At 45.3% G+C, this 15,535-nt stretch overlaps 1 protein-coding gene across 1 annotated transcript in view; it reads right to left on the minus strand.

Moving 5' to 3' along the window:
- LOC147451109 (uncharacterized) overlaps window positions 1-15,335 on the minus strand; it is a 74,117-nt gene extending 58,782 nt beyond the window's left edge. Inside the window, exons 1-2 of the mRNA XM_086520074.1 lie at window positions 15,120-15,335; window positions 14,582-14,817 (exon numbers count right to left, since the gene is read on the minus strand). Of these exons, the coding sequence (XP_086376200.1) occupies window positions 14,582-14,817; window positions 15,120-15,195 (312 nt within the window). The 5' untranslated portion in view covers window positions 15,196-15,335. The remainder of the gene's footprint in view (window positions 1-14,581; window positions 14,818-15,119) is intronic.
- Between the last annotated feature and the right edge of the window lie 200 nt (window positions 15,336-15,535).

Genomic DNA, 15,535 nt, shown 5'->3' on the forward strand with positions numbered 1-15,535 from the left:
TCTGTTCAAACTGCGTCGGCACAATTGAAAAGAGTCGCAAGAACTCTTCCATGTGTTGGTCGCTCTTCTCTTTTCTTGCTTTGTCTTCCAAGCGGGATTGCTCGTACTTACGCTCGATGGCTGCCAATCTTTCTTTGCATTCACATGCTATGGTTGCCATTCATTCTCCGTATTTCCGTTCTATGGCTGCCATTATTCGTCGCTTTCTAGCTTACTGTCCATCATCATCTGCGGCAACTCCTTCATAGGAGTTAGTGCAATCCTTGGCGTAGATGGGGAAGGGGGAGGGTCAAAAAAACCTCCTGGTGGGGAAAATTCTTCTTCGCCTCTCTCATGCTCATCACCTCCAAGCGAAGTATCCATTCCGCATCGAGTGATGACCATCCACTGAAGTCGTGGGTTCTTGTGGGTTCTTGTGGTCTTGGGTGCTTAAGTTCACGAGGAACTTGGGTTCTTGTGGGTCTTGATTCTTGGGGTTCTTGAGTTCTTGAGGTTCTTGCGGGTCTTGAGGTTCTTGAGGTTCTTCTTTCGCTTGCAATCTGTGTTAGAGAAGGATCTTCTCTTCACCCGAGTTCTTCTCTTTTTCGCGGGCACACCCCTTGGCGGCCTCACCTCACGTCGATTGGCCGGCCGCTAAGTGCACGGTCCGCCCTCAATGAGTGAAAAGAGGCACAAGGGGGAGCTAGACAAGCCCTTCTTTCCTGGGATTCCTATCACTCTTCAAAAACACGATTAGGAATCGACACGCCCAAGTGAACTTGGGTTCGTGCCAAGGTAGATTCAACACGTACGTCCGGAACGTTACCGTACCGTACGGTTGATCTGTACGGATCCGTACCGTAAAGATCGATCCGTACGGTGCTGTTTTTTTTTTTTTTTTTTCAGGCGCTTATCCAGCGTGAGGGTTTCGCTAGGCCCAGGCGACTATTTTTTGGGGCTTATTTTTAAGGCACTTGAGCATTGAGCAGTAAGAAATTGCAGAGAACCAATAACCAGTCACTGCACAAAAATTTGCAAAGAAACAGTGTGCAGGTAGGGAGATCTAGACGACCCCGATGGAGAAGAGGAGCTACACAGTTTCGAAGGAGGCTACAGCAAAGGATTCGAGCCATACTTTTTCGACGTCCAGAGTGCAGATGAAGATGGATCTCTACTTCCCTCCCACATTGTATAGCTTAGTTCACACATTTCACGCCTTTCACCTTTCACACCTATCAGCTTAGTTTAGGATTCCACAATATTTTATATCTTGTTATCCTAGTTTAATTTATTTTGTTAATCTGACTTTGTATCAGATACACCGCATTGTAACTTTCTGGTCTCATAGGTCACTTTGGCCTTTTGAAGACATTAATATAACATTTCATTTCATTTCATTTCTCTCTCTCTCTCTCTCTCTCTCTCTCTCTCTCTCTCTCTCTCTCTCTCTCTCTCTCTCTCTCTCTCTCTCTCTCTCTCTCTCTCTCTCTCTCTCTCTCTCTCTCTCTCTCTCTTCTCCAAGTTCTTCTTGCAGGCTCCAGGGCTCCCTCTCTCTCTCTGTCTCTTTCTCTCACTCGTGTCACGTGTCTGTCTTATTGTTTGCGACAGATTCATCGTGCCTAAGCCATGAAACCCGTACTGGAAGGAGCATACCAATGTCATCCGCATTATCAACACTCCAGGCCAAGCGGGTTCCGACACTCGACGATGGCAATGCAAGTACTGTAATTTTTAGCTCACGAGTACAATTTCTCGTGTCGTCAAGCACCTGACAGGCATTGGCACAATCAACAATTGTGGAGGTTGCAAAAAGGTTCCACAGGATATTAGGGACAAGCTCATTGTGGAGAATTTTTCGGAAGTACCAACACCAAAAAAAAATACAGGTAGCCAGCACACACAAGATGCTCTTCATGATGCTCTTATTGGGGATTTTAGTGGTTCATCTTCCGAGGTTCAAGAGGATCATCCCACTACTGGTTCTAGTAGAAAGAGGGCTCCAATTGTGCAAGAGGAGGAAGATCGAGGTGATATGGATGCACGTAGGCAAAGCACCTTGCCTTCGTGTGTGAACTCTCTTTCTTGGGTGAAGGAGCGTCGAAAGGTGGCTGAGATGGAGATTGCTCGAACTCACATTGAGTGCAACATCTCCTTCAATGTTTTGAGGATTGAGCAATGGAAGAGGATGGTCCGAGCTATAGCTGATGTTGGTCACACAGATTCATGGTCAGGGGTGGAGTATAAGAAGATGCGCACTACAATGCTTGATGAGCAGAAGGCTTCGATAGATAAGGCTTTGGTCCCGGTCAAGGCCAGTTGGCAACAGTTTGGGTGCACCATCATATCAGATGGCTGGAGTGATGTTCGTAGGCGGCACATCATTAATATTCTTGTGTCGTCTTGTCTTGGCACATACTTCTTGCGCACTATGGATGCACGGAAGGCCGGAGAGCGCATCAGTGGTGAGTTTATCTTTGGGCACATCAAGAAAGCTATTGATGAGATTGGGAAGGAGAATGTGGTACAGGTTGTGACTGACAATGCCTCAAATTGTAAACTTATGGGTGAAATGGTCGAGGCAGCTTACCCTCATATTTCTTGGACTCCATGTGCTGCGCATTGTCTTGACTTACTTATGGAGGATATAGGCAAGTTGCCTTGGGTATTGCCTATTGTTACAGATGCCACTAAGATGACCACCTTTTTCCGCAAGAAACATCAAGCTTTAGCTATCTTCAAGAGCCATAGTACACTTGATATGGTGCGACCCTCAAAGACCAGATTTGCTTATATGTATTTAGTGCTACAGAGACTCTTCAAATTGAGGGATCCACTTCTCCAGACAGTCGTGGACCCGAAGTGGAGATTGATACATCACTCGCAGACAGAGCCCACTAAATACATACAGCGACGGGTGCTCGATGAGTCGTTTTGGACACAGGTTCAGAGTTTGACAGTGGCATTGCAGCCAATGTATGTGCTTCTTCGAGTCACAGACATGGAGGGCTCTACATTGGGCCTAGTCTATCATCTCTTCATGGAGATGAAGAGACACATTACAGAGTGCGTGTCTCTGACACAGAGCTGGTAAGTACTTGTCTTTTGAAATCGATTATTGCTTTTGTTGCAAATCTTCTAGTAGACTTGTTGTCATTTGAATTTACCAATTCAACTTTGTTTTATTGCTGAAAATTTCAGCCGAGATGACATCATGGCCATTGTAGAAAGGAGATGGACTTTCATGAGTCATCCCATTCACAGGATGGCTGCATTGCTTCATCCTTTCTACAAGACGCCAGAGCTTTTCCATGAGAGGAGTCTCTTAAAGCTCAAGGATGATTACATCAATATGATGTACGACACTGGCGATCAGCTGGAGATTGATGCAGAGATGATCAGCTTCATGAACAATCTAGGAACATCCTTTGCTAGAGCTGTGGTGTTAAGGCCAGAGGCTACCAAGTTTCCTCTTACATGGTGGCAGAATTATGGGAGACAAGGTCTTCCGACGCTTACACATCTAGCTTTACGAGTACTTTCACAGGCAATTGAGAATCTTGAGACTTATAGTTTTTGTACAATGTACTTAGTACTTACTATTGCCATATATTAAATCTCAATGCTCATTGTTGTAGGATTGCTCAGCTGGTGCATGCGAGCACAACTGGAGCGCGTATTCCTTGATACATACGAAGATCCGCAATCATCTCAACACTTCTCAACTAGAGAAGTTAGTCTATTGCCGAGCAGATATGAGGCTTGTGCGAGCCTACCACGCTTTGGGAACACCCCAGCAGGTCTACTATTAATTTTCACATGAATGATTGAGTCATGAATCATGATACACTCAGCCATTGAGTACTTAGTACATACTAAATAATATTTCCTCTATTTTTATTTTCAACAGGCGGACCCAACACGCGTGAAGATGGTGGCAGATCCTTGTGCTATAGAGGAGGTGGAGGCGTAAATCAGAAATGAGCAGGAGGAGATTATTCGGCTGCTTCACAGGGAGTTGGAGAGTGTTGATCGGCGTGTGACGAGGTCACGTGCATGAGCTTTGGCTATTCCTCTACGTGAGCATGATCCAGACCCAGATAGTGCTCGAAGAGAGAGCATTCGTAAAGGGAAGCTACCTGTTCGTTCTTCTCGGAAACGGGCAAACGAGGCTGTTCGTCTCATTGAGGCTTCGATAGAGGCAGTAGAGGATGATCTACATGTGGCACATGTGTCCGTGATGGCAGAGCCAGAGTACGACGAAGAGAGCAATGTTTTGACGGATGGGGACTTGGTGTCTTCAACAGAGTCTTCATTTGCATCTGATGATGATTTTTGAGGATGGGGCATCACATGGATGATGGGCTAGCTTTGAGCTAGCTGTTTAGTGCTTTCTACTACTATATAGACAGAATTTTTGAGTAGGATGGTTTCATTTATGATGGCTGATGAGCCTTTTGTTATGGCGTGGGCCTTATAGGCTATCACCTATGGTACTTTGTCATTTGATGTTTTCAGCATTGGTGTGTTCGTTGTTATTTCAGATCTCATTTGACTCTTGAGCCTTGATGTTCTTGTTCAATTATCAATGTCGTCTTAACTTTTAAGTCTCTTGCAGTAGTTACACAGTATGTGGTTGTCTTGTAAAACATGTCTTTGAATGTCTCTATAAGTTGTTGGCTTCTCTTGATTTATATTGGAAAAGTCCTAGAAAATGTAGTATTTTGCGGTTTTTTTACAAGAGTACGTATTTTTACGTACATAAAAATTTTTCCTATACGGAACAACGTACAATACGTTTGGTACCACCTTCGTTCGTGCGACCTCAACAAGCAAAAAAAATTTATGTGGTTCTTTCCTTGAGTGATACAGAACACTGCCAAAGCTCTAATACCAATGTAAGGTGCAGCGGAATGAATGTTTGAACTTTGCTCAAGATGAGTGCTCCGAACTTTGCTCAAGGTTCCTTTTTTTCTTATGGAAGGGAGAGCCTTCCGTTCTTAATGAGAGAGTGCAATGGACACAAACAAAGTGAATGGACACTGTGCGTGAAAGTGCATGAGACTAAGAGATAGAGAGAGAAGAGAATACGACACCAGAGACGTTGTAAAACCCTCCTCCGAAGGCCCCACTCTCTATGGCAAGAGTAGTCTACTTATGATTGCACAAATCTTGGACTTGCCGACGATGTCGACAACGATGAGGACGATGACGAGACGGGCTGAAATCTGAAAACTCTAAGGGCTGAAATCTGAAAATCTTTATCTTCTGAATTCTGACTCTATGTCGAGGACAATGTCAATGGCGACGATGCACTGAAAACGCAAATGCTGAAATCTGCGTTTTCTGGGCTGAATCTGTAAACCTTGCGGAATCTGACCATGCGGCGATAATCTGTTGCGGGAAGGTGAGATCTGCAAGGTTCAGGACTTCTTCAGCGATGTCTAACTACTAAAAACTGAAAACGCTGGTCTATGGGCTGATTCTGTCGCGAAGATCTGCAAAAACGTTGAGGTTGATCTACAAACCAAAAACGCTAGGGCTGAAAACTGACCTTGCGGGGAAAACTGCTAACGCTAGGAAATCTGTTGTGTTGCGATGGGAATCTGCTAACGCTAGGGCTGATCTGCTGTCGACTGTCGCCGGGAATCTGCAAATGCAAAAACGCTGGCTGATCTGGTGCAAAAACGCTAGGCCTTTTGTTGAGAGAAAACACGAGAGTTGTCGCGGGGGTTGGTCTTGCTGAGAAGTTGCCTGTTGAGCAAGGTGCTCCTGCTGCCTCTTCTGCCAGAAAGTGCTAGCGCTAGGTTTGCTTATATACAAACTTAGCAAAATTGCCCTACCTACTTTCCAACAAAAGTCACTTAAAGAAGAATAAGTGAAAAATGTCAAAAATAGGAAAAATAAGTCTATGCACTGTAAAAATGCTACTGATGGGATCTGACTGGAATTTGATGGTCGTGCTGTGTGCAACCAGAGGATATGCATCTAATCTAAGTGTTTGGACATGCACGGTCTGCGAACAAACTCACAAAAGTGCCAGATCACTTCCTATTCTAGACTGGCTTGACTGAACTGAACCCTGGTCATGCTGTAGCTTGTCGACGGACACATAGGGTTGGATGTGTCACGTGACACGAGGCACATGGCCAAGTGAAAAAGACTGAAGGCCAAGGTAAAAAAACCTCTTCTAAAAGAGTAAAAAGTGCCCTGGCAGGCTAAGTGGAGAAAGGATGTCAATAGCCTCTAAAAGACATGCACTTAGACCAAAAGCCTACAACTGTAAATCAAGAACCAAAGCCACCAAAAGCCACCATCGGTGAAGATGACAATGAGCAACTACAAGAAGCTCGGTGTCGGGCAGATGCTCGCCATATGGTGAAATCTGACAGCAAGAGGTAATGGAGGTACAAAAGGGAGAGAGCAGTTGGTGGCGAAGATGAAAGAGAAGAGGTGACTAACGTCACCAAGATACTTCAGGAGTATGGCACGAGGTGGGTAACAAAGCACTGCACCGAAGCTGACAAGGAGCTTTCATCCAGAAGAGCGAGTAGTCCACTTGCTGAAGGTGGCTCCTAAAGACTATAGTTGGAGAGGGAACTTCTAGGAGGTAGTGTAGGAGTGTAACAGACTTGGGACACCTCAAGCCGGAAATCTACGCAACACACGAGAGAATCACTTAAAATACTTCACAACTTTTAGATTTGAGTCAACACGGCCCGGCGTAGCACCGTGCCTAAAGGTATTGGCTCCAAAATTTGGCGCCCCTTTCGGTATTTATTTTTATATTAATGCTTGAGCAAAGTACAACACCCGAGGGATCCTCTGCTCTCAAACTCTACCTCCAGATACTCTGAAGAGTGAGACCCCTTGAGTCTACTTATTCTTACGAGGGATGCCTTAAAAACAGAGCCCCAAAAGCATCTAAACTCAAAAGCAAATAGTCCCAAAAAGCATCTGGTCTAAAATCTGCCCCAAAAAGCAAGTAGCGCAATTTGCGAAATTCCGTACAGCATCAACGTCAGCATGCCAATGCATATTGCAGAAATTTGTATTGCTGCCACATGGCACCTATCAGCGCATATTGCGGGTTTTGCCGTAGAGTCTACCGCGTCATCTGTCCTTACAACTTCTGTCACGTCGTTAATTCTGTGACCGGGCAGTACTCCCACATCATCATTTTGTGACATACCCCCCTCTTGAAATAATTGTAATCGCCCTCGATTACGCTTGCAAAACAGGCATAAGCCATAAACCAGTTCAGTAGACACTGACTCTAAGTACCAATGCACTAGACGACACAAATCCAGCACTTGTACAAAGATGACAATCACATCACATTTGGATCATATCACAAAGAATCCATTTTGATCTAGGACAATGATTCCTGGCAACGTATTTAGTAATCGCATCTAGATCCGCACCGGATCTCACTGATGTCAGATTAACTAATCCCATAGTTAATCCCATATTGCGATCATATCCATAGATTTCTCGAGACCAAAATGCTGTAGTCATTTCGTCAATCATTCCATTGTACTCAAGCACAATCATATGCGAGCAATCATTTCCGGGGATCCCAATCCATCAATCAAACACTAAGTTCATATTGAACAGTGTTTCAATCATTCAGTTCTAGTTGTGTCGACATCTCATCCCGTGGAAACTCTTGATGCGCTCACAACAGTTCCATTGAATCATTCATCATGATTCAAAATTCATGATTCTTTTCGTTATCAAGTTCATTCTCGATTCAAATTGTTAGGACATACTGGTAGGTTCCTTATTTTATTCAAATTCATGTAGATTCCTCTAGCGGATTACTTCCCATAGATTCCTCCCAACCATTGTGCCTCGTCTGCCATGGCGAGCAAAATAACCAGCCACAAGTAGGCTTCGAACCTTCACCCATCATGAATAGCAGCCCGGAATTGTCGAGCTAACCAACCGCTTTCCGCCTACGACTGGCACCTCCTCCTTTCACAAAAAAACTCATGTCCTGCCTGCGCTCCTCAGCACAGCCCTGCCCTATGTTGAATCGTGTCGGAAACCTTGCATGGAGCCAACCTTGCCTTGCGCTCAGTCATGCCGATGGCGTCACTGCCATGCACGTGCTCATTCAACAAACGTCCTTTCCTTTTTTGCAGCTTCACAATTGGCAGATGTTGAAGATTCATCGTGTACTTTCTTTTATGAAAAACGTTGGCATATACTAGAGCTTTCATTGCTCCAAAATCATCATCGTTTCATTCTCAATCCTCTTATCTGTTCACAAATAGCAGGAACTTCCATAAAATATTAGTTTCATACTTAAATCCAAATCATCTTCAAAAAGTCCTACTTCAAAATTATTCATTCATAAATTCACAAAGCAAAAATAATGGCAGTTCATCCGTAATTTTCTATCTAATATCTGTTTTGGAACTAGTATCTCCTCGCCCAATTCTATTTTCAATCTGTAAGTCATTCTCGTTCTTGTGCCTTTTCGGGGCACCGTGCAGAGATATATCCTTGTTCTCCACATTCAAAACACTTTCCCGCTTTAAAATATTCGTCTTTTTGTTCTTCTATCAGTCGAGATCGTGTATCTCTCTGTCGTCTGCTTCTGTTATGACTTGTTGAATGTTCATCTGGTGGATAAGTCAAGTTACCCGAATGCATAGCAAATGCTCGCTTAGCATGTCCGATCAATTATTGTATGGACTCGCACTTCTGCTCAAGGAAGTAATCTCGGATCTCTTTAGGAAATCCAAAGCAAAACCGCTCGATTGGTTGCTTGAAATTGATCTTCTTAAAGGATGAAGCAGGTAGAAAAACATCCCAAAATCTCTTACAGTAAGTATCCAAGGGCTCTAATTTGACCATCCAAAGATGATTCCAGTCAGTAATCACATCCAGTTCATATTCTTGAGTGAGCCATGAGGAAATAAAGAGTCTCTTAAACTTTAGCCACTTTGTCAGTGCTTCGTTTCTTAACAAAAGAGTGGACCACCATGTTCATGCATTGCCTTCCAAAAAGGATGTTGCCCATCTAATCTTGGAGTGCTCCGTATAGCAGCCTCCAGAAAATGCTATATCCAATTGTTGGATAAAGTCTAAAGCCTTGGGAGCATCTCAAAACCCTGAAAAGGTTTCAAACTTTACTACATGTCCACCCTCTTTGAATTCCGTGGTCTTTTTTCCCTTATCTTCGAGAAAATCATAATGATTGGCTCAGTAAAAGTGCTTCCTTTTTCAGTAAAGCGTATGGTCCTTTCATCGTTTCTTGCCCTTTCTGTCCTCATCACTCGAGCCAAAAGAGGATGAGTTGTTCGAGCTGTCAGAAGAAGATAAGGACGAATTGGACAATCCTTCAAAACGTACATGATTCGTCTGTTTTCTTGCATTCACAAAAGAGTATTGTTCGCCCAAGTAACCAAGGAAGTCAGTTCCCTTATTGCGTTTCTTCAGTTGCTTCTTCTTTGCCCCCAACAGTTGATTGACTCGTCTTTCGACAACGTCCTCAAGTTCATCTTCAATAAACATCCTGGGACAGGAGGCTTCTTGAGGACCGACTTTATCGGGGAATCGATGGTTTTCTCTCAATGGGAATGCACTCATCAATTGGGTGTCGGGTCAAAAATTTGGCATACTCGGAATCCTTTGTAAACTGAAGCATTTGCTTTGCACAATCATCAACCTGTTGTTGATGCTGCATCTCCATCAATTGATATCCCGTAGGCCGAGGTGGCTCGTACTCTGGACCTGCTTCATTTGAATTTCCCGTGCTACCTCCCATTTCAAAAGTGTCAAGAGGGTTCGTCTGATTCTTGTGGGATTCCTCGTTTGAATCCATGTCGCCATAAGAGGATCAGATTTCTCGGTAGAAGAGAAATCGGCCATGGCCCGTGCTCTGATACCACTATAACAGACTTAGACACCTCAAGTCGGAAATCTAACGCAACACATGAGAGAATCACTTGAAATACTTCACAACTTTAAAATTTGAGTCGACACGGCCCGGCGTAGCTCCGTGCCCAGACATATTGGCCCCAAAATCTGGTGCCCCTTTCGGTATTTATTTTTATATTAATGCTTGAGCAAAGTACAACACCCGAGGGTCCTCTATTCTCAGACACTGCGTCTAGATGCTCTGAAGAGTGAGGCCCCTTGGGTCTATTTATTCTTACAAGGGATGCCCCAAAAGTAGAGCCCCAAAAGCATCTTAACTCAAAAGCAAATAGTCCCAAAGAGTATCTCGATTAATATTTTCCCCAAAAAGCAAGCAACACAATTTGCAAAATTTCGTACAGCATGCCAACGCATATTGCGGAAATCCAAACTCTTGCCACGTGGCACCTATCAGCGCATGTTGCGGGTTCTGTCGTACAATCTGCCACGTCATCATTTTGTGACAAGGAGGCCTTGACACAACATCCAGGTGGAAACCGGCTGAAGAAGCTTGGTAGAAAGAGCTGAGATGAGCGCAGTTGGCCAACCCTGAACAAACCAACCGCAAACAAGCAACACCCAAAACCAAAACCCCAAACAACAAACGACCCAAGCCAACCCAAAGAAGAGGAAAAAAAGTAAACAAGCAAAAATGACAAAAACAAAAAGCAAACAAATCAAATCTTAAGGACAAGCTTCCACGCACACACTTGCACACGCACAAACCTTAAGGACACACACACACACACTCTAAAGGCAAGCTTCCATGCACACTCAGACCCACACACCCAGAAGCAAACCATCAGAGGGACACACTTCACCACAAACACAAAAGCAAAAACAAAACAAGAACCATAAAGGAAAGACCAAACCCGACATTGGCAGGGCACCGACGAACCAACGTAACCAACATAGGGAGAAATGCCCGAACAAGTGCCCAAGAGTCTGCAACAACAGGAGGGGAAGCTGGTGTGGGTCAAGGGCACGGAAGCAACCTCATCCAGGCAAAGACAGTTGTCCTGACGGGCTCCGTTGTCGTGTCGCGGCCTTAGAGAACCGCGCATACAGGCACCGTGTTGAAGGAGGTAGGGCAGTAGCTTGAAAATCAGGCATGAAGACGGAAGGTTGAAGGAAAAGACCATGAAGCGAATCTGTGGAGAAGTCAGCGGCGGCGCTGCAAGTCAAGGGCGTCGCGAAGCCGGGATCTACAAAGGATTCCTTCCACGACAGAGCTGAGGGGAGGCAAGCCGCAAGGGAGAAGGGAAAGCCAGGTCGCGGAAGAGGTGGGGAACCAAGCCCAAGGCGGGAGCAGATGGTAAGGGCAGGGCACGAGGAGGGGCAGGGCACAAGGAGGGTAGGGGGGCAGGGGCGCGTGGAGAGGCTAGGCAGAGGCAGCAAAGCGCGATGGCTCTCCAAAGCAGGCAGGTCGCGAGGGAGGCAAGCAAGCGACACGAGCAGAGGCAGCAAGCCACTCTAGGGTTTCTTGCGCACAGGCGCCCATCGTGCTCTCTCTCTCTCTCTCTCTCTCTCTCTCTCTCTCTCTCTCTCTCTCTCTCTCTCTCTCTCTCTCTATATATATATATATATATATATATTCTTCCCAAGGTAATTCCAATAACAATAACAACAACTCTCTCTCTAAGGGGCCATATTCTGTCTACAAAAAGACCTCTGGAGATGCTTAGCAACCTATCACCCAAAGGAAGTACAAAAGCGAGATAACAATGTGAAGGCTATTTAAACGTCAAGGTGGCATGTACGATGAGTGTAAATTGAACCACTAGGGAGGTGCATAATGCCATGTGATGTGGGCAATGGTCCCAACTAAAAAGAACTGACGATCTTTGCCCATTGTGAAGAAAGGTGCATATACGTTGCTCTGCAGCCCTGGAGGAGCCTGCTAAAGTATCCACTGACTACGAAGAGTATGCAACAGCTCAATCCGAATGGCTGTCAAAATGGTGGATGTAGGGGAAGTGTCACGTGCACACTTCACTTGCGCTACGTGGACATGCTATTGCTACAGTCTAGTGTCAGTTTTAGTTAGCTTAGGACCTAGCCTGGCACTTTGTGAGCCTCTAGCAGGACATGCATGCCCAAGCCGGTCATAGTTGCATACCCTCTCTTGCACAATACCGCATTTTAGCATGTGCACTTAATCGTGTATGAACCACCTCTTATCCTTGCATTTTATTAATAAAGGACTTTTCAACTTCCTGGTCGTGGGGGCTGATTTGACTTTGCTTGACCCAGATTTTTATGCCTATAAAGGCAGCATGGCCAGCACTAGAGATCAGCAAAAGAGGCAGCAGTAGCAGAAGAGGCAGCAACAGTAGAAGGACCTACAGACTCCATGTTCGCAGCCAGCACCTCAACGTTTTCAGCCTCCTCTCATCAGCGTTTTCAGCCCTATAGCATCACCCCTCAGTACCCATCAGTACCTGCAGTATCCCTCAGTACCCGCAATACCCTTCAGTATCTCAGTAGACTGTAGTACCCAGCATCAGTAGCAGCATTACCCATTAGCATCAGCATCTCAGCATTTATCGTCATTGTATCAGCATTGTGCAAGAAATAAAGAAAGTACTTGCGCTCGCAACAAAGCAAGGGGACCCTTGAGGGTTTGGGACCCGACATTCGGTCTCTCTCTCTCTCTCTCTCTCTCTCTCTCTCTCTCTCTCTCACACACACACACACACACACACATTCAGTTCAGTTCAGTTCTTTCAAGTGAAGTAAAGTGACCTTGTGTTTGTCAGAGTACTATATCCGAGCTAAATCCTTTAACACTTCCGTTGCACCTAATAGGAAGACTGTGAGCCCAAAATGTGAGCACATTGAACCTTCCACATGGTCTAAAGAGTGATGTTGCATATTGTAGTGAGAACTTCAAAACTATCCCATTGGTAGAATTCTAATTGGTGACCTACATCTAGGATCATTTGTAGAGTGCCTGGTCTATATCCAAAGGAAGTAGCATAAAGACTGGATCTGCAGGCAAGCCCTGAAAAAAGGTGTGACCCCGGAAATTGCAAAAGCCATGCAATGGCCCCCCACGTCATGACCCATCATGTATGCCCACTCTAATCAGCAAACAACAAACTGTCATCCACACTGGCTGCACATATGGACAAAGCGCCTCAAGGACTCGGGCTCTAAAGTGCATCTTTGACAAGTCGGATCATGACCCATGACTGCAGTCCAAGTGCTAACAAGCAATACTTTGTGTATTATCATCCACATGAAATAACATATCCTACAGCTGATCTTGAGGGTCCAGCTGCATGACCAAAACTGTTGCTAGAAAGCACGGAGGATGCAATGTGCACTAATCCTGCCATACCTCTGACTGGCGTGGACGGTGAGGTGGGTGTCAGGTCCACAATAGGAGCCTCCTCCCAAGGAATACAATGAGCTCAAAGAAGGAAAGAGGGGCTCCATCATTGGGTCAACACAAGATCTCCTCTCGAAAGAGCCTACCACTCTAATAGGCTGCCAATGAGCATACAACTACTGATCAAGTGGTACCTCTCTCTCTCTCTCTCTCTCTCTCTCTCTCTCTCTCTCTCTCTCTCAAGTGTGGTAGATTGGTTTTGCCATTTCCCTCTTTAATAATAGGTCTTGAGTTCAACTCTCGTCAGATAGATCTTTGAAGTTTGAGGTCTCTTGGGATAGCTTCCTACGACGTTAAAATTCTCTTCTTCTCAAGCGTGTGGGGGGGGTGTGTGAGTGTGTTAATAAAAAGAGGAAAATGGTATAACCTTTCTATCACCCAAGTGTGGTAGATTGGTTATGCCATTTCCCTCTTGAATAACAGGTCTTGAGTTCAAGTCCCGTCGGATAGATCTTTGAGGTCTCTTGGGATAGCTTCCTACGACGTTAAAATTCTCTTCTCTTCTTCTCTTGTGTGTGTGTGTGTGTGTGTGTGTGGGGGGGGGGGGGGGGGGGGGGGGAGACATAGCTGACATTCTATTACTTGATCCCCTTGGAGCACCCAAAATGGTGCCGACCCCAAGGGGAAGTAAAAATTGTTATGGAAGCCGCCCATAGGCAATTACAAAGGCCGATTGCCAAATCATAGAATTTGAAAGGACTCAGAAACACCAACAGAGAACCCCCCCCTCCTAATGAGGGTAAAAAGTGCCCTAGCAACTACTAGAAGAGAAAAGAGGAGGGAGAGGGTATCCACCAAAGCATATGAAAGATAGGTACCTTCAACCTGTTGCAAAGAGGAAAACCACCCAAGAAAGAATGGTGCAAAACTAAAGAAACCCAAGACAAGACCCAATGATGCACTGAGAGGGGACCACTGCACAGGAGATCAAAGGATGGGCGAGAAGAAGCAAAAGAGGATTACCAAAAAACTTGTCCACGAAGGTGCCCATCCAAGAGGAGCACGAAACCACCAAGTACTGCAAAGAATGTCAAAGAGACCAAGAGCATCCAAGCACTCACACATATACACAATACCACGATCAGGGCATGCACACATAAGTACACCTACACAAACAAACATGCACACATATATATCTGTAAGTACCTACATGAAACATATATTCTTTTATAGGAACAAATGTATGAACTCGTGAACTAAACCGCTTGCACGGAACACACAATCAAGACACAGGAAACCCTTTAAGAGACACACACACATGCCTTGAAGAGCAGAACTCACCAGCTTGTGCTGGGCCTTTGACATCTGGAGGAGGTGGTTGTGGTACTTCTCGAGTGCAGCAATGCGCTTTTGCACACGAGCAAGGTCATTCACGCCAAGAGCACATCGTTCCTTCTCCCGCAGATCATTAAGCGCACTCCGCAGGTGCCTGTTTCGCAGGCGTGCTGCTGCTATGGTGGCCCTGTTTCGCTTTAACTTTATCTCTGCTGCCCGGAGATAAAACCGGCGGCTCAAACCTGATCAAGGAAGCTATATTACACACAGATAATGGGGATAGCTCTCAGTGCATACACAGAATCTTCAGAACTTCAAGCTCTGACCGTGGGTGCTAATACCAAGTTTGCATCAATAGGCAATGACATGTGCACTATCAAACCAGAGAGACACCACCCGCAACTTCCCCCACACACAAAAGCGCAATGTGCATGCTCATGTACACATGCAGACCAATCTTGATGTCGTGGCTCCGATGCATTCTCGAAACCCCTGCATGCCGCATATACATGATTACTGGCCTTGAGGAAGATCGCGCACTCACTGAGGCGATGGATTTTCCTTTTTACGTCTTCCGTGTGCTCCCATGCGTCCTGCTCGTCTCTCCGTGTTTTGTCCATTGCCGTGTGTGTGTGTGTGTGTGTGTGTGTGTGTGTGAGAGAGAGAGAGAGAGAGAGAGAGAGAGAGAGAGTGAGTGAGAGAGAGAGAGAGAGAGAGAGAGAGTGTGCAGCGCGCGGATACAAAAGGGCGCTACGTTGGGTTTTGAAAGTTTTACTATAATCACTCAGGGTAAGTTTGGATAAAGTGGATAAATAGAAGGTGGAGAGCCTCCAAGCTCCCCTGGGCACTAGTGATATTAATGAAATTAAGAAAATACTACTAACCTAGGTCACATAGCAATACCAAGGGAACAAGAACGGAAATGTAGAAATCTATTACTATACTATATATAAAACCGCT

Source organism: Adiantum capillus-veneris, chromosome 9 (assembly GCF_014529385.1).
Source record: "Adiantum capillus-veneris isolate H3 chromosome 9, ASM1452938v2, whole genome shotgun sequence".
Classification (NCBI taxonomy): Eukaryota; Viridiplantae; Streptophyta; class Polypodiopsida; order Polypodiales; family Pteridaceae; genus Adiantum; species Adiantum capillus-veneris.